Source organism: Tripterygium wilfordii, chromosome 17 (assembly GCF_013401445.1).
Source record: "Tripterygium wilfordii isolate XIE 37 chromosome 17, ASM1340144v1, whole genome shotgun sequence".
Lineage (NCBI taxonomy): Eukaryota > Viridiplantae > Streptophyta > Magnoliopsida > Celastrales > Celastraceae > Tripterygium > Tripterygium wilfordii.
Genome location: NC_052248.1, coordinates 1,797,496 through 1,824,400, shown reverse-complemented (window position 1 = coordinate 1,824,400; position 26,905 = coordinate 1,797,496). Strand labels below are relative to the sequence as shown.

Genomic DNA, 26,905 nt, shown 5'->3' with positions numbered 1-26,905 from the left:
TTGTCACTATTTGTCTTGTCATGTCATGTCTTTTCATCATGTCTCATCTCATATACATACACATATATATATATAGATATATACATACACACACATATAGGACAGATAATATATATATACATTTATTAATTTAAATATTTTGATTAAGATTATTTGTTTGCTTTTTTTAATTATCATAATTTTGTAAGACATAGATAATAATTTATTCAAGTACATGAATAAAAGCTTCAGATGAAGATTTGATGAATCCATATGAGTGCATGTACGCATCTAATCGTTCCGCATACGGAGTCGCCCATGCAGCTGCACAGGTATGTCTACAGTGAACCCATTCGGGTGTGATGGGAGGCATTGGATAATTCCTTGTCAAACCAACTTTGACGTAGTGATTACCATTTACGTGCCCTATAGCAATGGCAACGAGTAGATAGGGTGATGGAGGAGCTGTACGTAGTGGTAGATATGTCCAACTCTCTGCATGATGAAGAACATGCAATATCACATTGTATGCAGAAGCAATCAATAGACCCATATCTGGCATTGTCATCCAATGCTCAAATGGTGCTGCAACATCATCTTGAAAAAAGTTCAGTGAGTGTTTAACACTGTATGCCCTCTCTTCACCGCCAAGTATTTCAACATATTGTTTCCAAAATGCGTCCAACTCTGCCATCAGGTTATACCGAACATTGGGCCATTCATCTTCCCCATGACCAAAACACACAGCTATCGATCGAAAGCCGCAATTTCCATCAGCTTTTACATCTTGCACGTCCCTGATGTAAGGGTGCAGTATAGCTGGAAACTGATCAATATAGGATCGTAAATAGTAGTTTTCCTTTCTTAACATCGAACTTTCTTGTGTAGAGATAGACTGAGTATTGTAAATTGAGGAGCAATTGTGTCTCTCTGATTGATAAGATTGCAAAAAATCGTATTCAAAAATCTTCGATTCGGGGCGTCCGGATGAAGAACTGTGTCTGTGAGGCTCCCGAGGCTGAACAAAATCACTCCCATCAATGACATATGCTGTCGGATTATTACGAGTGTTGGTGGCTACATTTTTCTTTGTGGACGGACGCCCTCTAGTGTTGGTCTTCACAGCCGGTTCACGAAGAGAAGTTGATGAAGGTCTGAATATTTCCCTCAATTTCCTTAGCCAATTGACTTCTCCAAGTCTGACTGTGACGAGCACAAATATCTTTTTAGCTTGGCATGCTGACTCTCGACCCTATTAGTTGTGTGGTTCCCAAAATGCAGATATCTGACTCTCACACACTACTGCTATCTCTTGCAGCTTCTTTAAATGCTCTGCAAACTCTTCTCAATTTATAGTCATATATGTACACATGTATAGTCAGAGAATATATTCTCTGTCCTATACAGAGAATATATATTGAGTTGGAGTCCATGAGAGAGTGGTGGATTGAATACATGAACGGTCAAAAAAAGGGGCTGGCGAGTTTTACGATGCAAGGACCACTAAGCAAAAGGTGATGTTTTTTTATAATTTCAAACCATTGAAAAGTCATTCAACGGATGAGATTGGAAAAAGTCATTAAAGTAGTCTAGAGAAGGTAGGGGGTTGAAAGTAGGGGGTTGGGATAGTGCTTCCCAAAACAGATCCACAGGTTTACACACGGGTATTGATTTAACAGTTATGCAGGGTATGTAGTGGAAAAGATGTCGAGGGGCTCAGTGCATAGAGTTATTAAAGTATTGATTAAAAATTCAGTATTGTTGAAGAAAAGCAAGTATGCTGTAAGTGACAAGGACAATGAGAGAAACGTGTTCAATTGCCTACTGAATTGTCAATATGTTACGTCAAATGAGGAAATTAAAGGCTTTTTAAGGTCAATTATGATTGCTCACGTGACTTCGGTGGAGACTGATGCATGTAAATCGCCTAATGACATGCCTGCCTTAGTTGATTATTTGCTGCAGGTAAACCGAATTGTGGATGTCTATCATAGAGGCATGGCTTCAATTATTAATCATCTCAGGTTTCCACAATCAAGTGTAGAGATGTAGATCACACAATGATCTGTGATGAGAGTGTTGAGAGATGTAGAACAAGAATTACATAAGAGAGTTAAGCTTGAGAGAAAATACTCTGAGAGTGTGATCGTAACAATTTTTTACATAGTAAATTTCTTTGGTTGTCTCTGACAATATTCATTGTTTTTCTTCGATTTTAGAGTTTTTCACGTTAAATCTTATATTGAGATTGTTGCATTTTTCTCTTTCGTCCTTTGATATTTTATGTAAAGGAGGATCCAAGTCAAAGTTTCATCACAAAAATGTCTCATACGAGTTAGAAAGGATGGGCTTTAATTTCTATTATAAACCCACATGTGGAACAAACAAGTCGTAACATTGATGTGTATATATATGTAAAATATATACAAACATCAAAAGTTGAGCACAATATTTCAATGCACACCCAATATTCCTTTGTTCGTATATTGAGATTCCAACCCCCTTTAGATGTAACACAGCCAGGTTGTTTGTGAAATAATATAATATATATATATATATGAATATAATATTTGTATTCCCAACTAATTTCACATCAATTCAGGATGTTTAAAATGTTTTGATATTGATGGGTTCTATTATATGAAGACAGTACGTAGTGGTGTGTGTCTTCATGTGGAACAGCATATTTCAGCTTTTCATGCTCTTATTCCCACAAATAAAACAAAATATAAAAGAGAGAATGAATGACACACAATTAGTTTGGTGATTTACTTAATTCCACCCAAGCAAACAACTCTTTGTTTTTAAGTAATTAGAAAAACTTAATAAACATACATTGATCATGATTGTTAATTATCATCATATTAGCAGTAATAATCCACAGGACAAGGTAATGCTCTAGTAGTATAATTAATATCGTAGATCGTCCTTATTTTATATATATAGAGAGAGAGGAATTATCTTATAAGTATCTAAAGTAAGGACTTAAAATAAGTACACATGTTTTCACCATTGATTTAAAACATGTGAGACTCAAAACAATGGATTCTACTAGTCATTTCACTTAAATCAATGATCAAAAAACTGTACTTATTTTAAGTCTTTACTTTGGGTATTTATAAAAGAATTTATATATATATATATATATATTATTAAGGCGTCGATCAATGCTTCTGGATATCCAACACAAAATCTAAAGCATTAGATCTGAAAAAAGGTTTCTATTCCCCATTTTTTTTTATTCATTAATTGGCTGGAGTTTGAAGTTTGAACCACACTACACACTTTTTTATCTTTATTTTTTGCTGCCATTTCTATAATTTAAAGGCAGCAGAAAACTAGACTTACCGAATATAAAAAATATATATATACAAACTTTTACTTTCAACGTATGATATATATAGCTCGTCTTTTAGACATTTGAATATTTGATGTGTCTAAAATCGGATTGTTAGACCCGCATGTACATAAATTTTTCACCTTGCGTCAGTGTAAATTGGATCAAAATCTAACGTAAAACCGTAAAGGTTGCCTTTAAACATCTGATATTTCCTAAACTTGGTTTGTCAAACCCACGCGCACATAAGTTTCTCATTTTATGATTGCGTAAGTTGTGTCAAAGCTCAACGCATGGCCACAAGGGTATTTCTTCAGTGATCAAACTCAATACTTTCCAAATACATACGACTTGACCAAGAGAGATTCATCATTACACTATCATCAAAGTAGTGGTATTATAAAAACAAATTAGCCACGTGTACTTTCAATGTGCATGTACGTGAACAAGTAAATTTGAACTAATTAAACGTATAAGAAGCTGACACCTGTAGCTTAATCTGAAATTAAATCAAAACAAATTAATCAAAACGAAAAATGATAAAGATCTCAATAATTGATATCTCAGTTATCTCAATTGTTGAGTCGAGCGCACAGAATTCAAGTGTGAAGTCATAGGCTCCACATGATATTTTATACGTACAAACTCAGCAGCTGGGATAACTGGATACAAACTGTTGGGATCCCTATCATAACCGTAATCAAAATAACTACTCAAATGTTATTCTAATATGCAACAACCACCAACTCATCACAAAAGTTACCATACTCCATCTAACTTGTCAAGTTACAAAATTAATATATATATATAGGTTAATTATACTTTTCATCATCGAAATATAATGGTCGTTCAGTTTTAACACCCAAAGATTTTTTTTATTACAATGTTATCACTCAATATTCCAAAATGAGACAATTCAAGGATTTGGTCAGATTTGTTATAGTATTGGGCAGGTTTTCACTGACGTGACATCCATTTAATATATTTGGGTCGACATATACTTATGTACCAACAAAGATAATCTTTGACACGTGACTTGTAAATTCAGACTAAAATTTCTAAAAAGAAAATTAATAAAATAGCAAATTTTTCTCCAACTCTATCTCTACTCTATTCTGTCTCATCTCTTTCTAGAACTCTAACTTCTCTCCAACTCTACAGGCAGAGATCTGGCGTGCGTCTTGTTGTTGTATAATTGCAGGCAAGATTGAGTCTTTAATTTTTTTAATGGAAGAATTCCATGATTTTGATTGTATTTTTTGGAAATTTGAAACTATTTATCGGGTTTGGGGCTAGGGTTGACAGGGAATTTGATGAGGAGGCTGGGGAAATTAAGGATGAGATTCACGTGGAACATTTGTCCATTCTGTTTCAATCGGAATTCACTTGTGGGACTTATCTCCTTCGGCACATTTGTCCATTCACGAGCTCGACTTCTCTCAGATCTCAAAGTCATGCATTTGTCCATCAACGATTATTCTATAACTCTCTCTCCTTTTCCTGGGTTCTAGAATTCATGTGATAATTTTCTTTTATTTTTTTTTATTATTTGAGCATCCAGCTTATGTGTCCTTGGCTTATTGCTTTGTTATTAATTTATTTTTTCTTTTAATTTGTTTATGTGGTTTCTAGTAAGCAAACACGTAAGTATTTTTGACCAAAAATTGTTGACTTAATGCCACATCAATGGGAACCTTGACCAGAACTGTGTTAAATCTGACCGAGTCATTAAATTGTCTCATTTTAAAACATTGGATGATTATATTGTAACAAAAAATCTTTAGGTGTTAAAAATGAACGATCCCTATATTTCGTTGATGAAAAGTATAATTAACACTATATATATATATATTTTTGAACAATCATTGCTCTAACAAAGAAAACAAATAATAGTTTGTTGGTTTCTTACAAATCGCATATGCTTTCTTGAACAGTCAAGTTTTAGTTCCTTGTCATTGTTCCAAGTCAGTCTTACGTACTCATGGTTCTATCATCTAATACATAAAATCAGATATCCCTATATATATATATATATATATATATATATACATATATATAATTTGTAGTCATCTAATTTCGTCTACTTTTCATCCAGGTCCACGAGTGACGTGTGTAATTAATTATATACTCAAATCAAATCAAATCTCTTGAGGTATAATTTACATGTTGGGCAAAGTTTTGTCCTTTTAAAAGGCATTGAGTTTTAATATGTAGGGTCATCTTTATAAACACATTCACATTTTTTGACCATGACCGTGACGTCCGTCTCTGCGCTTCTTCAATCGGAATTTTAATTTTGGCTCTTCTTTTACCTGGACATGGTTATTTTGCTGTAAAAGATTATCACAAGTGTTTATCAGCCCATTCACTGATAGGTCAGGCCTGAGATTCATAAGCCCATTGTCACTGGTGGCCGTGGGCCCGCTATGCCCACTTGCCTAGACAAGTAGACATATGAATTATAACGGGCGGTAGCTACCTAGTTCTGAAGACTGAGCCGGCCCAACTGTGGTATTGGATGGAGCCGAACCGTAAGAAAATGAAGCCCAAATCCAAATCATGTTCAACTTGGGCCCAGTTCATCTAAACGGTCCATTCTCTTTTTCTCACCCAAGAAAGCACCTTGATCTGCATACACGTGCCACCTCCTCCCGCCGATTCTCCGCCATCGCTTTCTCTGTGGCAATTGCTGCCGGAGCAGCCGCAATTGCCGGAGGCGTAGTGAGTGCCGACAAATCAAAAGGTCCATTTGTTCAAGATGTACTGGATTCCTTGTTATCCAAACACTCCTCTCCACTTTTTTATTTTTTGTTTTGATAATTACACTCCTCTCCACTTTGGGGATCACTCTCTCTCTCTCTGGCTGACGATTCTTATCCCGTCGTGGAATCCAATACAGGCGCTTCGCGTTTCCTCCGGTGATTTCCGATTCTCAGCGGCTTCTTGGAGTTGGATTGAGGAGAAAAAGCATGTTGGGATTGAAGAACATTGATGTCTACGCTTTTGGTATCACATGCATGTCTTTGCTAATTTTTGTTTTTGTGAAACTAATAGTATCGCATGCAATTTGAAATTGAATGTCATTTGCTTGAATGTAAGCAATGCATTTTTGTTCTATTGGATATGCGATGGACCTTCTTAGTTCTTATTGATGCCTTATCTTTGAAAATTTTAATCTGAAATTGCAGACAACTAAGAATGGTGATCTACAATATTCACTGAACATCATATTATCAAATATCGATCAAATGTCAATTGATCTTATACTACTCTTTCAAAGAGTACTTTGGCAATATGGTAGTTGACAGTCCCAGGATGAGTGAAAGCAGTGTAGTAAAAGCTCTTTGTGACTGTCAAGAATGTTTGCTTGATATTAGAGTCCATGCCATCTGAAGAGTTTAATACCAGCTCCACTAACTCTCTCATGTCACTCTCTATTTGGAGCTTTGAAATGCTTTCAGGGTTTGAATTATTGTATCCTCCATTGTCTTCTACCTGAAAAGTGTAGAGATGCTTAATTAATGACCCATTAAGTTGTAATGTGTAGTAACCGGATTTCGTCCGATCCGAAAAAGAAAAAATAGGAAAAGAACACAAAAAATGCAAAAGCTCATTTCTTTGACCTATAAGCACATAGATATTCATAATCCCTTTCTTGGATCCTTAAATACTCAAATCTTGACCCAATAAGATCAAATCTTAGAAAATATCTAAAAATAAGAGAATTGTTTTAATCTTTTTATTGTTTTTGCTAGAAGAATGGAAAAGTAAAAAATAAGAAAGAAAAAGCCAAGAATAAAAAGAAGGAGACAAAGAGAGAAATGTGGCACAAATTGGGGAAAGAATAAAAAGAAAGAGACAAAGAGGGAAATGTGGCACAAATTAGGGAAAGAAAAAGAATAAAAAGAAAGAGACAAAGAGAGAAATGTGGCACAAATTGGGGAAAGAAAAAGAATAAAAGAAGGAGACAAAGAGAGAAATGTGGCACAAATTGGGGAAAGAAAAAGAATAAGAAGAGGGGAGAAGAGACTTTGTAGGGGAGAAAAAACAAAAAAAGAAGAGAGGAAGAGAGGAGGCGTGAGAGAGAGGAAGAAAGGAGGAGACTTTGGTTTTTTGGTGAAGCAAAAACAAAAAAGAAGAGAAAGAAGAAAGGAGGAGATTTGGAGAAGCAACCGAGCAAAAGAAGAGAAGAAGTTTGGTTTTCTTTGTCTCCTTGAGAAGGTAATGACTCAAATTCCTTGATTCAAATTTGGTTTTATTCTATGTGTTTGTTCGGACTCGTTGCCAATATGTTTACGTTATTGTTCAAACCTTTTGCTCATAGATTTGGTTCATGATGTGGGTTTTTGTTTTGTTCGATATTGATGATGATTGACTAAGGTTATTCCTTGTTTTTACCCTGCTAGTTGTAATAGATTTGCTGGTTTTTGTGCCGGATTTGGTCTTGTAATTTTCAAGTTCTATATAGAATGATAATCGGTGGTATTGGTACGGGATTTGGACTTGGTTTTGCAATACTGGATTTGGATTTGACTCATTCATAATCAGTCAATATGGCATGCTAATATACTGAATATATTTGTTGTTTGTTTGAGTATATTTTGATGTCCGGTTTGAGTATAATTGATGTTTTGTATATATGTTTTTTTGTTCAAAACCCGGCAACATTAGGAATAAGTTGTATAGGTTTTTTTTAGAGATTTATGTTTATATGTGTACGGTATGTGTGTATTTATACATGGTTTGGATGTGTGTATATGCATATATTGTATATATGTTTATATGTATATGTAAATCTTTAAGTATGTGTTTGGTTTGATATTATATTTGAATACCCATATTGACCCCCATTTTTGTGTTTATTTGTTGGGTTTGGATTGAGTTGAACATCATTTGGGCCGGGATCAAGGAGAACTTGAATAATTTTAGGATTTTGCTTAAGATATTCTTTATTCTTTGTTTAAGTATGTATATTTGGCCCTTATGTTGAGTATATCACCCCCATTAACATGTATAACTTGGACATTAATTATTTGGATTTTTATTTATTTATTATAAGTATATGAGTTTAAAATTGAATATAGGTCATTTCAATTAAGAAAATCATGAGTTGATTCCCTTTATTCGAATTATGGACCTTATTTGATTTCATTTATTAATTTGCCATAAGTTGGCAATAATAGATTAAGTTGATAGATGACACTTTTCCAAATAATCATTTATACTATAAGTTGGTGTTTAAAATTAAACCTACCAAAAGTTGGTAGGACATTTTATTAAATAAACCATAAGTTGGTATCTAAAATTAAACCTACCAAAAGTTGGTAGGACATTTTATCATTAACACCATAAGTTGGTGTTTAAAATTAAACCTACCAAAAGTTGGTAGGACATTTTATCATTTACACCATAAGTTGGTGTTTAAAATTAAACCTACCAAAAGTTGGTAGGACATTTTATCATTAACACCATAAGTTGGTGTTTAAAATTAAATCTACCAAAAGTTGGTAGTGTGGCTCCAAATAAAAACTATCATAAGTTTTAGTAATATTACAATTTTTTTTTAATGCTATCATAAGTTGATAATATTCTTACAAATCTTTTCCCAAAACTATCATAAGTTGATAGTGTTATTTCAAATCTATTTCCAAATAAAAATCATCATAAATTGATAGTAATATTCCAAGCTTTTTTTCAAACACTATCATAAGTTGATAAGTGTGTTGAAAGTAATAATTCAAACTTTAACAATTACACCTTGCAAAGAGCAAGTTTCCATAAGATAGCCATTAGATTAATCCGGGTAACCGTTTTCAAACGGGAGTTGTGGGGTGCCTAACACCTTCCCCACACTCAATCGATCCCCGTACCCTTTTCTCTGGTTCGCAGGTCTTTTCGGTGTCCAATTGCACCTTAAATCAATTGGTGGCGACTCTAAACATTTTTCATCCTCAAACGCCGGTCCGCGTCGTGACCCCGGTTGCGACAACTGGCGACTCTGCTGGGGAAACCAGGTTTTTAAGCCCATATGATTAAATTGATTGGCTACGGTTACTTCTTTTTGTATGATTAATTGTTTGTTTCCTTTATATGTTAGAGATGTTGATTTATTTTGTTGTGGTAAAGTATTTGTCATCTCATACATTTACACTCACTGTAGCCTACCACCCGGGCTCCACCTTTAGTATTAGAGAGGGTTGACCACTATTCTCGTGAGATTCCGTCTCCGCATGGATAGTGGAAGATATCCTCACCGGATCGACTTCCCTTAAAAGTTAAGGGAGGAGCTTTTGTCCCAATAGTTGGGATTTTAAAAGCAACATGATCTGGGACCTCGCGGAGTAGTTAAATAAACTTACCCATGCACTTTATAAAGCCCTAGATCCATGGCCGAAACCTCCAGAAATTTAGGATACCCCATGTAATGGCATGTTTTATTTTTGTGTGATTTATTCATTTGTGGCTGATGTTTTGTTGTACACATTCTTAATTGGGATTTTAGTGCATCATTAATCATAGCTTTCAAAAAGCAACATCGTCACCCCTATCAGACTCACCTACAATCAAGAATTATTGAGAATATGGAGCAGGAAATGGGTGAGCATAGTCAGAATTAGGATATAGCTGAAATCAAAGAACAGATGGCCTTATTGATGAAGAATATGGTGTTGCTGATGAAAGGAAAGGGAGTAGCTGAAAATTCTGAAATACTAGAGATTCCTGAGAATCATCTGCACCAGGAAATACCAACTTACCCACCCGGGTTTACTCCTATTCGTAATCAGCCTTTGCCTGGTTTGCATCAGCATTAGTATGTTTCCCAACAGGCAACCACTCAGAACCCGACATATATTCATCCAGTTGAGACCCATGTGCATGATAATCCCTTCCCAGTCGATGCTAATATTGCAGGAGTTGTAACAGCCGGAGTAGTGAATGAGGGAGTTCAGAATGAAGAAAATAACTCAATAGATGCCACTAAGAAGTTGGAAAAGAGATTAAGAGCCATGGAGGGTTTTAATGTTTCAGGGATGCTGAATCCGACCAATTTGTGCCTTGTGAAGAATCTGAATATTCCGCATGATTTTGTACTACCAAAATTCAGTGAGTTTTGATGGCACTGGAGTTCCATTGGATCATTTAACGATGTATTATCGACGTATGCAGCCATATGCAAGCAATGAGTGTTTATGCATTATTTCCAAGATAGTCTGATTGGGGCAGCTCAAAGGTGGTTCAATACCCTTAATCCCTCATCAGTAGCTTCGTGGGAGGATTTGGTTGAAGTGTTTATGAAGCAATATAAGCACAATGAAGAGAAGATCCCTACCATTTATGATCTGCAGAATACAACAATGAAGAGTGGGGAAAGCTTCAGGGAGTTTGCTCATCGATGGAGGGATTTGGTAGCTCAGATAATTCCACCACTATCAGAGAAGGATTTGTTGAATGCTTTTATTGATGCTCTCCAGGAACCTTATACTTCCAACTTGGCGGGCGGTGGCCACAATAACCTAGCTGATATGATACAGGCAGGAGAGCGAGTTGAACGATGTATGAAGAGAGGTACTCTGCATTATCCCACCCTTGATAAACCGGACCCAGCTAAAGGAAGTAAAGGCAAAAAGACTGAAGTGCATTCTGTAAATTTTGATCCCGCTGTTTATGGTGCGCTTACTTCAGACTATCGCCCTAGAAGCAATGCCCCAAGGATGTCAAACCCAGAAGTCTACTATAACCAACACCACATCCGAAATCCTTACCCACCCCGATTCAATGCACCGCTACCCAATCAGTACTCGCAAAACCCAAGCACTTACCCAAACTTTCAGAACCCAAATACCTACCAAAACCCTCGTCCAAATTTCCAAAATCCAAGACTCAGAAGGCCGGTGGAACGTTTTGACCCTATACCTATGACATATACGGAGTGTTTCACTAAGCTACAAGCCCAAGGGGCGGTAGTACCAATACCTGGAAGAGTTCACCAGCCTCCATATCCTACCTGGTATGATCCAAATTCTACATGTCTTTACCATGGGGGCGCACCCGGACATTCAACTGAAGCATGTTTGACTTTCAAGAGGTTAATTCAGGGGATGATTGAAGCAAAATGGCTCAACTTGGATGCTGTGGACAAACCAAATGTTAACAACAATCCGCTGCCAAACCATGGAAATGAGGGTGTGAATTGTGTTGGTGAGTCTCGTGTTATCAAGAGATGGGTGTCAGAGATTACGATGCCATTGAGCCAGTTATTTGACATCTTAAAGGAGCAAGGGATGATTGAAATGATGAGTTCTTTCCGCCAAAGTAATCAACTTGACACAATTAAGACTTGCAAATTTCACAGTGGAATGGAAGGTCATACTATTGAAGAATGCAATGATTTTCGAGAGAACGTACAAGAGTTGATGGATTTGAGGAGAATTATTTTTGAAGAAGGAGAAAGTCGAGAGGGCCATATCAATGTCTTAGGGGGTTACTACCAAGGACCAAGACCGAATTGTGTGAAACCTTTTGTTCTACAATACTCTACAGAGGACAAGCCAATGACTGTGACTCCAAAAATAGATCCTTTGTACAAGAATGACAAGGCTGTGCCATGGAATTATGAAGCAGGAGCTAGTGGAAAGCAAGGAGAAGTGGTAGATAATATTTCTGGCGTCGGTGGAGTTACCCGGAGTGGAAGATGTTACACGAGAAATGAGACAGAAGGGAATCTAATGGTGGACCTTGAAGCAGAGCGTAAAAGGAAAAGGAAAGCAATACCTGAAGTTGAAAAGTCAGGTTTTATTCCAGAAGAAGGTCTTTTTGTACGCCCAGAAGAGAAAAAGAAAGTGGTAACTGACGTGGAAGTTCAGGAGTTCCTGAAAATTATTCGGCAGAGTGAGTACATGGTGGTGGATCAATTGAAGAAAACCCCTGCAAAAATTTCGATCTTGGAGTTGATAATGAGTTCTGAACCACATCGACAAGTCTTGATGAGAATGTTAAATCAGGCATATGTATCAGACAAGATTCCTACAGACTCTTTCAATGGCATTGTAGGAAATGTGTTGGCCTCCCATTTGCTGTCCTTTACTGAAGATGATATTCCGCCTGAAGGGATGGGGCACAACAAAGCTTTGCATATTTCAGCCATGTGCCGTGGAAAGGAATTAGCAAGTATCCTGGTGGACAATGGGTCATCCCTCAATATTTTACCAAAGGAGACTTTTGAGAAGCTACCAATTGACAGATCTTATCTAAGACAAGTACCAATGGTAGTGAGAGCATTCGACGGAACACGTAGAGAGATTATGGGAGAAATTGAAATACCTTTACAGGTTGCAAGTGTAACGTTCAATGTGCCGTTTGTGGTAATGGATATCTCACCAACCTATAGTTGCCTGTTGGGACGCCCTTGGATTCACACTGCGGGAGCTGTTCCATCATCGTTGCACCAAATGCTCAAATTTGTTTATGATGGAAAGGTTTACATAGTAAAGGGTCAGTCAGAATGGATGGTTGCCAGCTTGTCTAATAGTTCTCCTATTGATGCTCCGACAGAGGGGATTCAGAGTTCATTCCAATCTTTTGAAATTGCTAGTGCTAGCTACGGGAAGGAAGGACTTTCTCCCCTAAAGCCACAAATATCAAAGGTTACGAAGAATGTAGCAAAATTTATGTTGAAAAAGGGGTTTCGCCCAGGAGAAGGACTCGGTAAGAATCGACAGGGAATTAAGAAGCCAGTAGAAATGGTGAAACATCCAGAACGTTGGGGTTTGGGTTATAAGCCAACTAGGGTTGACAGAAATCGTGTGCAAGCAGAAAAACAGGCGAAGAGGCTTGCCCGTCTGGAAGGAAAGGAATTGGAAGTTGAAAAGAAACCGATTCCCTGGCTTTATGACAGTTTTGTGTATGGAGGGATGCAAAACAAGATAAGTTTGACTGACACTGGGGCAGTTTTTGGAAAACTGTCATTTCAAAACTCGACTGGTGTAACTAGGGCGATTTTGGCAAATATATGTGATCATTTTGAAAAATTCCAAGTTGCTGTGGTGGAAGGGGAACAGAGTTCAGCTGCTAGACCTTGCTTTGTCATCTCGCGTCCTTCAAATTTCAAACTTAGCAACTGGACCAGTTTGGAGCTCCCAGTATCTCTCAAGAACCTGCAAGAGTAATCCCGAGTGCACTACCATCGTGGGCCTAGCTCACGGCTTTCGTTTGGATCTTTTGTAATGAGCATGCTTTACTTTGCTTTCAATAGATTTTATAGTATGGCGATTGCATGTTCTATCTTTGTTCACATTTCCTTTTCCATGAAATGAAAATCTCTTGATAGTCATCCATATTCATGTTTCTTCATTTCCATTCAAGTGTTATTCTCCATTCTCAAAACCACTTTCATTCATTTCTTTAACAGGATTGAAAATGATGATAATAAAGAGGACGAACTTAATGACCCAGATTTTGATGCACCCATTAGCAATGTTGAATCTGACTATGAAATAGACGAAGAAATTGAGATTTTTCCTGAGATATTAAGACAAGTCAATCAAGAAGAGAAAATAATACAGCCGCATCAAGAGTTAACTGAAGTCGTGAATTTGGGAACTGAAACGGAGAAAAAGGAAGTCAAGATAGGAGCTGCCTTTGAAGGAGAAAGCAAAAAGAAGTTGATAGATTTATTGCATAGTTACCAGGATGTCTTTGCATGGTCTTATCAGGACATGCCGGGTCTTGATACAAACATTGTTGTTCATAAGTTGCCATTAATTCCAGAATGTACCCCTGTGAAACAAAAATTGAGGAGAATGAAAGTAGACATGTTGTTGAAGATAAGAGATGAAGTGAAGAAGCAGTTTGATGCTGGTTTCTTGGCAGTGGCTCGATATCCAAAATGGGTGGCGAATATTGTACCTGTCCCCAAAAAAGATGGCAAAGTTCGGATGTGTGTCGACTATAGAGACCTTAATCGCGCAAGCCCAAAGGATAACTTCCCTCTTCCTCACATTGATGTTTTAGTGGATAATACAGCCAGACATTCTACCTTCTCTTTCATGGATGGATTTTCGGGTTACAATCAGATCAAGATGGCACCAGAAGATCGCGAGAAAACAACTTTTATTACTCTATGGGGAACCTTCTGTTATAAAGTCATGCCTTTTGGTTTGAAGAATGCCGGTGCCACTTATCAAAGGGCCATGGTCACTTTGTTTCATGATATGATGCATAAAGAAGTTGAAGTATATGTCGATGATATGATAGCAAAATCCAAAGAAGGTGAAGATCATATTGTGAATCTCCAGAAGTTGTTTGATCGATTAAGGAAGCATCAATTGAAGTTGAATCCAGCTAAGTGCACATTTGGGGCAACCTCGGGGAAGTTGTTAGGTTTCATTGTAAGCAGGAAAGGAATCGAAGTAGATCCTGATAAAGTGAAGGCGATCTTGGAGATGTCACCCCCTCGGACAGAAAAGGAGGTTAGGGGTTTCTTGGGAAGATTGAATTACATTGCCAGATTCATTTCACAGTTGACGGCTACTTGTGAACCTATCTTTAAATTGTTGCGTAAAAGTAACTCTACTGAGTGGAATGAAGATTGTCAGGTAGCCTTCGAAAAGATCAAGCAATACTTGAAAAGTCCTCCAGTGTTGATGCCTCCTGTGGCTGGCAGGCCGCTTATTCTCTATTTGACTGTCTCAGATAGTTCGATGGGATGTGTGCTCGGACAACATGACTCATCAGGAAGGATAGAGCATGCCATTTATTACTTAAGCAAGAAGTTTACCAGCTGTGAAGCAAATTATTCGATGTTAGAGAAGACTTGTTGCTCGTTGGTTTGGGCTGCGCATCGACTTAGACAATACATGCTTTATCACACTACATGGTTGATTTCCAGGATGGATCCTATCAAGTACATTTTTGAGAAACCTTCTCTTTCAGGGAGGATAGCTAAATGGCAAATGTTATTATCAGAATATGATATTTTATATGTCACACAGAAGGCAACCAAGGGGAGTGCAATAGCAGATTATTTGGCAGAGGGAGCGATTGATGATACTCAAACTATGGATTTGAAATTTCCAGATATTGATGTCATGACTGTGTCGATAGAAGAAGAGAATCAAAAGAATTTGGCAAAATGGACTATGTTGTTTGATGGCGCTTCTAATATTATAGGATGCGGAATTGGTGCAGTGTTAATATCACCTGAAGAGAAGGTTATACCGTTTACAGCTAAGTTGTATTTCGAATGTACCAACAATGTGGCTGAGTATGAAGCATGTACGATGGGAATTCAAGCTGCCATTGATATGGGGATTAGGAGGCTACAGGTCTATGGTGATTCACAGTTGGTGATTAGGCAATTGAATGACGAATGGGAAACCAAAGATGACAAGCTTATTCCATACTACCAGCATATCAAAAAATTAATCAAGTTTTTTGATTGGGTGGAGCTGGATTATATCCCAAGGGGAGAAAATCAAATAGCAGATGCTCTGGCAACTCTGGCAGCAATGTTTGATGTAGACCCAAAAGGGGAAGTGCAGGTGATTAAAATCGAGAAACGAGAAGTTCGAGGTTACTGTTTAAATTTGGAGGGAGAGCCTGATGGTAAACCGTGGTATCATGATATTCAACAGTACATTGAGAAGAAGGAATATCCATCAGGAGCATCAGAAAATGATAAGCGTACCATCAGGAGATTGGCGGGATCTTTCTTCTTGAGTGGAAATGTTCTTTATAAAAGGAATGATGGGATAGTTTTCTTACGATGTGTTGATATTGCTGAGGCTAAGCAAATCATGGAGGAAATTCATGAAGGGATATGTGGGACTCATTCTAGTGGATATGCAATGGCAAGGAAGATTATACGTGCAGGGTATTATTGGTTAACCATGGAGAGGGATTGTATAAGTTATGCAAATAGATGCCACAAGTGTCAGATTAATGCAGACAGGACACATGTTCCCGTTAATCCATTACATGTGTTGACGTCACCATGGCCTTTCTCTATGTGGGGATTAGATGTCATCGGTTCAATTGAGGCAAAGGCTTCTAATGGGCATCGTTTCATTTTGGTTGCCATTGATTATTTTACCAAATGGGTGGAGGCTGCTTCATATTCTAATGTGACGAGTAGCGTGGTTGTTCGGTTTTTGAGGAAAGAGATTGTTTGTCGATATGGAGTCCCGGAAAGAATTATTACTGATAATGGCACGAATTTCAATAGCAAAATGGTGAAAGGTTTTTGTGACCAGTTCAAAATTCGTCATCATAATTCGACGCCATACCGACCAAAGATGAATGGGGTTGTTGAGGCGGCGAATAAGAATATCAAGAAGATCATCAGGAAGATGACAGAGAATTACAAAGATTGGCATGAGAAGCTCCCTTTTGCTCTATATGGTTATCGGACATCAATACGCACATCTACCGGGGAGACTCCTTTCTCTTTGGTGTATGGTATGGAAGCAGTTTTGCCTATCGAAGTGGAGATTCCATCCCTTCGAGTAGTTCTGGAGGCAGGTTTGGAAGAATCAGAATGGACTCGAACGAGATATGAGCAGTTGAATTTGATAGAAGAACGAAGATTAAGAGCAATTTGCAAAGGGCAATTGTATCAAAGAAGATTGATGAAAGCACATAATAAGAAAGTTCGGCCTCGCAGCTTCAGGGGGGGAGAGTTAGTGTTGAAGATGATTTTGCCACCTCAAAAGGATCACCGAGGGAAGTGGACACCGAATTATGAGGGACCATATGTGGTGAAAAAAGCTTTTGAAGGAGGAGCATTAATATTGACAAGAATGGATGGAGAAGAATTGCCTAATCCGGTGAATGCAGACGCCATCAAAAAGTATTACCCCTAGCAAAAAAAAAAAAAAAAAAAAAAAAAAACTCGCTAGATTGAAAACCCGAAAGGGCGATCTAGGCAAAAATTAGAGTAAAAAGCTCGCTAGATTGAAAACCCGAAAGGGCAGTCTAGGCAAAAATTAGAGCAATAAAAATCCCGCTGGAGTGAAAATCCCCCGTGGGCGCTTCAGGCAAAAATTAGGAAAAAAAGAAAAGTCTCTACTATAGTGAAAACCCTTCATGGGAGCTTCAAATAATATTGAGATCAGAAGGGTGTGGTGAAAGCAACTAAGGGGAATGAGGCAGAGGCCTTTCGAGGATTTGAGATGAATATAAGGAAATACAATGAATGACAGATGGCGAGGCTGTACACAGGTGAGTTGGCTATGTTCAGGGGTATGCATGATGAGGCTGCGAAGGAGACGAGTGATATGGAAGTAGTCAGATTCAATAATTGCAAAATGGGGGCACACAAAACTGGGGCAGTTTTGTGCGGAATCGGAATTATTTCATTCATATCTTGCAAAGATTTCTGCTATTTCCTTTGTTTCTAACCTTCTGGAATCATATACGTACCTCGTCAGTTTCTCTTGTTATCTATCCATTTTAATAAAATGCTCTGAGGTCATTCATTTCTGAGTTCCTAATTCATTGATTGTTTTCATCAAAATTTTGATTGCTTGCGCAAAATTCTCATATAGTACAAGCATCGCCATGCTATTGAATTTATTTGAAATTGAGTAAAGTAATAAAAGAATTATGACAAGTGCATTAGGATATTGTTCTTCACAGGGACTTGAAAGATTTTGGTGTTCTTGGCTATGACGGAGCTAAAGGAAATTAAATGACGCTAAAAGGCATGGGGGAGTCGGAGAGATTGTGGTGTTCTTAACTCTAGGAGGGCTAAAAGAAATTAAATGGCGTTAAAAGGCATTAGTGGAGGCCAGGGAGATTTTGTTTAGCATTAAAGATACGTCGGATTTGATGGAAATCAGATGTAAACAGTAAATCGATGGGAAGATCAGACAAAAGAGAATGAAAGATACAAGAATAAGGGTAACATGGCAGATTGAAGATAGGATGGAATCAAAAGATGCAGTCTTCTCATGAGGGATAATGGCAGGATGATAGGGGTGATGGTGCTGACGACAATTAACCGAAGTCGAATTTTCAAAATGAAAAAATAAAATACAATTTCTCTTCATACATTCATACACTCATGGATATTTTCTTGCATAAAGTTCACACAAACATTTGGCCAAGCCGGGAATGGCCTCGTGATCCCGTGCCCTTTATTTTTCTGCACCAACATTTGGCCAAGCCGGGAATGGCCTCGTGATCCCGTGCCCTTTATTTTTCTACTACCAACATTTGGCCAAGCCGGGAATGGCCTCGTGATCCCGTGCCCTTTATTTTTCTACTACCAACATTTGGCCAAGCCGGGAATGGCCTCGTGATCCCGTGCCCTTTATTTTTCTACTACCAACATTTGGCCAAGCCGGGAATGGCCTCGTGATCCCGTGCCCTTTATTTTTCTGCACCAACATTTGGCCAAGCCGGGAATGGCCTCGTGATCCCGTGCCCCTTTATTTTCTTGCACAAACAGTTGGCCAAGCCGGGAATGGCCTTGTGATCCCGTGCCCCTTTATTTTCTTGCACAAACAGTTGGCCAAGCCGGGAATGGCCTTGTGATCCCGTGCCCCTTTATTTTCTTGAACAAACATTTGGCCAAACCAGGAATGGCCATAGTGATCCCGTGTATTTCAATTCTCGTACGAAACTCGGTTGACTACGCATTTGTTTGCCTTTTATTTCATAAAGGACATACAAAGGGGGGCAGCTGTAGTAACCGGATTTCGTCCGATCCGAAAAAGAAAAAATAGGAAAAGAACACAAAAAATGCAAAAGCTCATTTCTTTGACCTATAAGCACATAGATATTCATAATCCCTTTCTTGGATCCTTAAATACTCAAATCTTGACCCAATAAGATCAAATCTTAGAAAATATCTAAAAATAAGAGAATTGTTTTAATCTTTTTATTGTTTTTGCTAGAAGAATGGAAAAGTAAAAAATAAGAAAGAAAAAGCCAAGAATAAAAAGAAGGAGACAAAGAGAGAAATGTGGCACAAATTGGGGAAAGAATAAAAAGAAAGAGACAAAGAGGGAAATGTGGCACAAATTAGGGAAAGAAAAAGAATAAAAAGAAAGAGACAAAGAGAGAAATGTGGCACAAATTGGGGAAAGAAAAAGAATAAAAGAAGGAGACAAAGAGAGAAATGTGGCACAAATTGGGGAAAGAAAAAGAATAAGAAGAGGGGAGAAGAGACTTTGTAGGGGAGAAAAAACAAAAAAAGAAGAGAGGAAGAGAGGAGGCGTGAGAGAGAGGAAGAAAGGAGGAGACTTTGGTTTTTTGGTGAAGCAAAAACAAAAAAGAAGAGAAAGAAGAAAGGAGGAGATTTGGAGAAGCAACCGAGCAAAAGAAGAGAAGAAGTTTGGTTTTCTTTGTCTCCTTGAGAAGGTAATGACTCAAATTCCTTGATTCAAATTTGGTTTTATTCTATGTGTTTGTTCGGACTCGTTGCCAATATGTTTACGTTATTGTTCAAACCTTTTGCTCATAGATTTGGTTCATGATGTGGGTTTTTGTTTTGTTCGATATTGATGATGATTGACTAAGGTTATTCCTTGTTTTTACCCTGCTAGTTGTAATAGATTTGCTGGTTTTTGTGCCGGATTTGGTCTTGTAATTTTCAAGTTCTATATAGAATGATAATCGGTGGTATTGGTACGGGATTTGGACTTGGTTTTGCAATACTGGATTTGGATTTGACTCATTCATAATCAGTCAATATGGCATGCTAATATACTGAATATATTTGTTGTTTGTTTGAGTATATTTTGATGTCCGGTTTGAGTATAATTGATGTTTTGTATATATGTTTTTTTGTTCAAAACCCGGCAACATTAGGAATAAGTTGTATAGGTTTTTTTTAGAGATTTATGTTTATATGTGTACGGTATGTGTGTATTTATACATGGTTTGGATGTGTGTATATGCATATATTGTATATATGTTTATATGTATATGTAAATCTTTAAGTATGTGTTTGGTTTGATATTATATTTGAATACCCATATTGACCCCCATTTTTGTGTTTATTTGTTGGGTTTGGATTGAGTTGAACATCATTTGGGCCGGGATCAAGGAGAACTTGAATAATTTTAGGATTTTGCTTAAGATATTCTTTATTCTTTGTTTAAGTATGTATATTTGGCCCTTATGTTGAGTATATCACCCCCATTAACATGTATAACTTGGACATTAATTATTTGGATTTTTATTTATTTATTATAAGTATATGAGTTTAAAATTGAATATAGGTCATTTCAATTAAGAAAATCATGAGTTGATTCCCTTTATTCGAATTATGGACCTTATTTGATTTCATTTATTAATTTGCCATAAGTTGGCAATAATAGATTAAGTTGATAGATGACACTTTTCCAAATAATCATTTATACTATAAGTTGGTGTTTAAAATTAAACCTACCAAAAGTTGGTAGGACATTTTATTAAATAAACCATAAGTTGGTATCTAAAATTAAACCTACCAAAAGTTGGTAGGACATTTTATCATTAACACCATAAGTTGGTGTTTAAAATTAAACCTACCAAAAGTTGGTAGGACATTTTATCATTTACACCATAAGTTGGTGTTTAAAATTAAACCTACCAAAAGTTGGTAGGACATTTTATCATTAACACCATAAGTTGGTGTTTAAAATTAAATCTACCAAAAGTTGGTAGTGTGGCTCCAAATAAAAACTATCATAAGTTTTAGTAATATTACAATTTTTTTTTAATGCTATCATAAGTTGATAGTATTCTTACAAATCTTTTCCCAAAACTATCATAAGTTGATAGTGTTATTTCAAATCTATTTCCAAATAAAAATCATCATAAATTGATAGTAATATTCCAAGCTTTTTTTCAAACACTATCATAAGTTGATAAGTGTGTTGAAAGTAATAATTCAAACTTTAACAATTACACCTTGCAAAGAGCAAGTTTCCATAAGATAGCCATTAGATTAATCCGGGTAACCGTTTTCAAACGGGAGTTGTGGGGTGCCTAACACCTTCCCCACACTCAATCGATCCCCGTACCCTTTTCTCTGGTTCGCAGGTCTTTTCGGTGTCCAATTGCACCTTAAATCAATTGGTGGCGACTCTAAACATTTTTCATCCTCAAACGCCGGTCCGCGTCGTGACCCCGGTTGCGACATAATGGAAGACAAAATAAAATTAAAAACTGGGAGTATTGTCAGAACCCATTAAGATATGTGCCAATGGATGAAAGCATGTCAACTAGAGAAGATGAACTAAGGAGTGGAGGGAATTCCAAAAGTACCTGTTGAGGTTGTTTGTCTTTGTTGAGGTGGTGATAGTGACCAAGTTGATGGCAAACTGTGTTTGTGAGTTTGAAGAGTCGCTCATACAACTCCTCCTCCTCCTGAGAGTGTGTGTGGCCAGCCATCAAGTTTATTGTCTGCACCAATAGCTCTGCTTCTCCTTCTCTTCTGTCTCCTCCCTCTTGCCACGTCAGCACCCACTTTTCCCACTATATATATATATATATATATATATATTAAGTTGTACATAAAACCAAATTATAGTATTGGATTAAAGAAAATATATTTTATGATTTCAATTAAACTCACGGATTGATATAAATGGTGAGTAATGTCTTCACCATGCACCACCAATGCGTCCAATGAAAATTGATTTAGGGTTGCAAACACCATCTCAATAAGTCCTTTTGTTGCTTGCTTTACATCTAATCTCCTGCAATAAAACCAACAACAAAAAAAATATATACTAAATTAGACTTTTAATAATATTAACAGTTAAAAATGTCAGCAAAGCCAAACTAAAATTAAAACTAGATTATTTACCTTCCATTAATGTAACCTCTTGTGTTGGGAAATTTTTGGAATTCATTTGCAAATTCAATCCTTTCTTCTCTAGAATTTTCAAAATAAGATGCAATAGCTTGGACCAAGATTGCAGTCTTTGTCCAGGTGAGTCGCTCTACCGATCTTTCAGGTTCAAAAATATTGGATGTAGTCAGGAAATATGTCCTGAGGAGGCTCCTTTTGTTAACCCCAAATCCCCCAAGATTGTAGCCTTCGTACCACCTACACATATATCATATGCATTTACGGCTATATCAGAATTTGAAGGGAAAAAACAAATTGGAACAATTTTTTTGAGGGGTAGTTGTTACTTTTGGATATTGTCCCATTCAATGCGATGCAAGGATTGGCAATTGTTGTAGTCAAGCTTCGCTAGCTCCAGATACACATTGTTGTTGACATAGGGCATCCTGCAGAGAAATAGATACCCACCCACATCCACATGTTACATACATATTGCGGTCAATGACTTCTGGGTTGAATATATTATTTTTTGAATTGCTATGTAAAAAAATGAAAACAACTTTCGTGCAAAAGATCCACGCAGTAGATGGGTCGGGGACATGCAAGACGGAGAGTCAGCTGTTTCACCTCCAAGTTACATCCCCACAAAATACTTGTTGTATTGAATACGTGAATTGATTTATTTTTAAGAAAATAAAAGAATGAATGAATGAAGGATTACCTGTAAAGAGTCTTGCCAATCCATACGTCATCTTGGCCACCATATTGTTCAATGTAAAGCCTCGTCTCCACTCTAGGCAAGCATGCGTACCACGGAACATCCAAGGCAAACCCCACCTTTTATAATACATACGTATAAAATTAGATTCCAAACTAGACATATTTAACCAAATGACGCAACGGTGTCCCGTTACGACATGAGATAATTAAGTCGCAGGGTGTTAGTATAGAGAATGAAATATCAAATAAACTAGTTTAGATTTTCGAGATTGCGTGGATTAAGTCATACCTCGCCCGGTAAATCTTTGGTTATGATCCATTTATCTAGGAGTTCACTAGCGGCTCTTTTTTCCCTTAAGAAATTTACTGAAAATTTTTTGGCTTCCTCAAGAACTGTCTCTTCAGGGAACATCATCTGAGAAGCCCTGTAGAGGTTATAGATTCCAGTGATCGCCTGATTTGATTGCCCCACGAAGCACACGAACTCGTCGCCTTTCTTAAATTGCTTAAACACGTCTAACAAACATAATCAAGACTTTAATTAGATCAAATCACCCATAAATGAAAGTTAATTGCTAGACTTTGATTAGTTGTTGGTGAAAATAATATATATAAATATACCAGGAGAAACCTCGTATCCATGCAATCTAAGCAGCCTGAATCCCATTGCTGTATCATCAATATCTTGAACACGTGAATTTCTTGCCCAACAAATTCCATCTTTGGTCCAGTATCTGAATCAAAAGTAATTAACCTATAATTAATCATATCAAAATAAAATTTTTATCCAAAGCTAATTAGTTCTTATATCTACCTGTGAACATAATCAAGACATTCGTTGATTTCTGGCTGAAAAAATCTGGAGATTCCTAGGCGTTGCAAGCGATCGACAGACCAAATATGTTCGAACAGGTCAACCGGATACGCAGTCGGTACTAAAAAGGTTATACACGTACTCAACATACATTAGAGAATAAATACATTTACAGTAGTCCTTCAAATTCTACGAACAAACACAAATAAGGAAGAAAAAAAATGGCAGTACATATATACTTTACCTCCTCCATTGAATTTGTGTACCAGGTCGTTTAAGTATGACAAGCAATTGCCATCTTTGGTGTGCATGAATGCAAAGGCAGTGGACGATGGAGAGAACAAGAATGACCCATTTTGGAATTGCAATTTTACAAGCTTTTCCCAATCCAGGTCTGGCAATCCTTCCAAGCTATGGAGTAGTGTTGTGGGCACATTATGCATTTTGTCCTTTGGTATCCTACCACACCCAAACACAATTATTACACACACACACACATATATATAGTGAAATTGATAAGGTTGCTTTTTTCACTTGACAAACCATAATTATTGTAACCACACAGGGAGATATATACCTTGTGAGTTTGAGATCTCTCTTGGCATAGATGTCTTGCAAGGCTGGACAATCATCAGGTATTTCAATCCCTAGTTTTTTAGCCATCTCAAGAAGTGATGGGAAAGCGATTTCAAATCCTATTGGCATGTGCTCCTCGTTCTCCTTTTCTAGCTTGCTTATGTTCTCTTTCACAAATGACAATCCTAATTTTCAAATATATATAAAAAAAAAAATTAAAAATTTTATTTTGTTTAGTCGAAAATATTTAATTTAGTTTCATGTAGAAATAATTAAGCAAAAATGTTAAGAATCTTAGTGTTTCTTGTCCCAGCTATCCCAAATATTGAGAGGGACGCACATAATCCATGTAAAATCGTGAATCCGGCATGTTCCACGTAATCCATGTGAAATCGTGTGCATTCATCCCAATATTTGGGATAGTTAGGACAAAAAAATACTGGATCCGTAAAACTGTTGATAATTAATTAGTAACGCCAAATTGTACCTTTTTTATATTTATTGGGGTGAATATTCCATTTCTTGAGAGCAATGACACAAGCTAACGTATTGATTAATCGATCGTGTGCCAAGAACACGTAGGGGTCACCCCAGGAGCCATCGGGGAGCTGATTGTTGGCAATCCATTGAAGACTGGGTGGGAATTGAGGAGAACCAGGGTGGTGAATGTTTTCAACAAGTGCAACCCATGCCGTGTCATAAGCTGAAATGCTAGTCTCACCATCCTCCATTGATCCCAACATCGACTTAACAATGTCGATACCTTGTCTAATCCGGTTTTCCAACGAAACCTTTTTTTGTTTTTCACAAAAACAAAATTTATTATTATTAAACCATAAAAATTACAATTAATTAATTAATTGAATCACACCTTAAGAGGTTCTTCTTGTTCTTGTATGTCATTCTCCACAATCTCACGCCACTTTATCAATGGCAGACCGTTTTGAAGCACGTCCGAGTATTCTACGCAAATAATAATTATTATTATTATGATTAAAACTGTATATCCGTGTATTAATTAGTATAACTCGTATGTATATACGTATGGTTGAATAACTTGTACGTATATGAAGAATTATCTTATGCGGACTTAAAATAAAGATCTAAAATGCAGATCTATGTTTTCACTGTTGATTTGGAACACGTGGGACCCAAAACAATGATTTCACTTGTCATTTTATTTATCAACACCCTCAAAACGTAATCCGTATTTTAAGTCCACATAGGAGATTTATTGTGTGTGTGTCTATATATATATATATATATATATATATATATATATATATATATATATTGTGTTGTTTTAGCGTAGATACCTGGAGTGGTGCGAGCAGGCTTGGATATTGCACAGCAGATTAAGCGAGTGCTATCAAAGTAGCAGACTCGTTTGTCTTTAGTAGTGTAGGAACTTAATCCTGCCAAAAATAAAATTATAATTATGTATTAACTATTAACATACGTTTTTATAATGTAAAAAAAATAAAGGAGAAAGACAAATATGAACTTAATCAAAACTGATCATCAATCGAATTAGAAACAAACTAATCATCGACGAAACTCATCAATAAACAATTAATGAAACCCAGATTAAGAATAAAAGAGAAAGAGGAAGAAGAAGAATTATAAGGCAGGAGTGACTTACCAGGGAAAAGCAGAGGAGGGTGAAGGTAGGAGAAGGAAGAAACAGAGAAGATTTGATGAGAGGACATGATCACCATGATTGATTGGATTTGTGTTAATGTTTATTTGCAGAGACACAGAGAGAGAGAGAGAGAGACAGAGCAAAAAGGGGGCTTAAAAGGATTCAAAAGTAATAAGAGGGAGGAGGTGGAGGGGCAGGGCAACAAGACAGAAACGACTTCCCAAGAGATTCCCGCTAATAGGTGCATGGGATCATCCTAAACCAAAACTATTCACTTTCTCTAACTGTATATATATAACTAGTTGCATGCCCGCGCTTCGCGGGGCACATATTTTGATTGAAAAATAGAGATGTGTGGAAGTTTTGTTAACATGAAGAGCAGTAGAGCTTTAATTGTAGAAAATAGAGATGATTGTGAGATGAAGATAAAATATGTACAATACTTTTTAAATTTGCGAAGAAAAAAATTTTCTAATAGGGTGTAAGAAATTTGATGCATAAGGAATAAGTATGCTAAGAGTTTATCAATTTTTATTTGCGTCGCTAGTATTTACAAAGTGTTATAGGTCACCAAAGACATGTTTATGAGACAATATTGTATGGTTAGTACAACAATCTCTACAAAGTGACATTTAATATCGAGAAGTACAATGTAGCATAAGTAGTATTTTTGAAATGATATTTTTGGAATAAAATTCTTAATATTTTTAGAATAAGATTTTTTAATTTATATTTTTGAAATGTTATGTATGACTGGTAGATTTGTGCCTATAATCACTTTGACCTTCAACAACTCATTGAATTCTACAGTGCTTTCCTATCACCACTTACATGTTCCAATACCAAATGGGTTGAATTTACTTACACATTAGAACAATATAGCTTGAAAAAGCCTCTCATGTTGTGTATGTTGCAATCCAAACAGACTACTACACCTGACCAAACTCTAAACATACACAATACATCAACTAAATACTACAAAAACACACAAAATACATCAAAAACACACAAAAATTCCCACAAAATGATGGTAATCAATGCCAAAGACACACA

The 26,905-nt window shown here is 36.8% G+C and overlaps 1 protein-coding gene across 1 annotated transcript; it reads right to left on the bottom strand.

Annotated features, from left to right (window-relative positions):
* Positions 1 to 6,521: 6,521 nt before the first annotated feature.
* LOC119981709 ((-)-kolavenyl diphosphate synthase TPS28, chloroplastic-like) lies at positions 6,522 to 26,144 on the bottom strand. The gene is made up of 15 exons (XM_038824800.1): positions 25,853 to 26,144; positions 25,527 to 25,625; positions 25,082 to 25,173; positions 24,698 to 25,001; positions 24,212 to 24,395; positions 23,879 to 24,093; positions 23,635 to 23,755; positions 23,442 to 23,554; positions 23,110 to 23,336; positions 22,822 to 22,937; positions 22,448 to 22,546; positions 22,116 to 22,358; positions 21,882 to 22,005; positions 21,572 to 21,781; positions 6,522 to 6,811 (listed from the first exon to the last, which is right to left on the bottom strand). Exons 1-15 carry the CDS (start codon positions 25,926 to 25,928, stop codon positions 6,578 to 6,580), a joined length of 2,457 nt encoding a protein of 818 aa, XP_038680728.1. The 5' UTR covers positions 25,929 to 26,144; the 3' UTR covers positions 6,522 to 6,577.
* Positions 26,145 to 26,905: the final 761 nt, after the last annotated feature.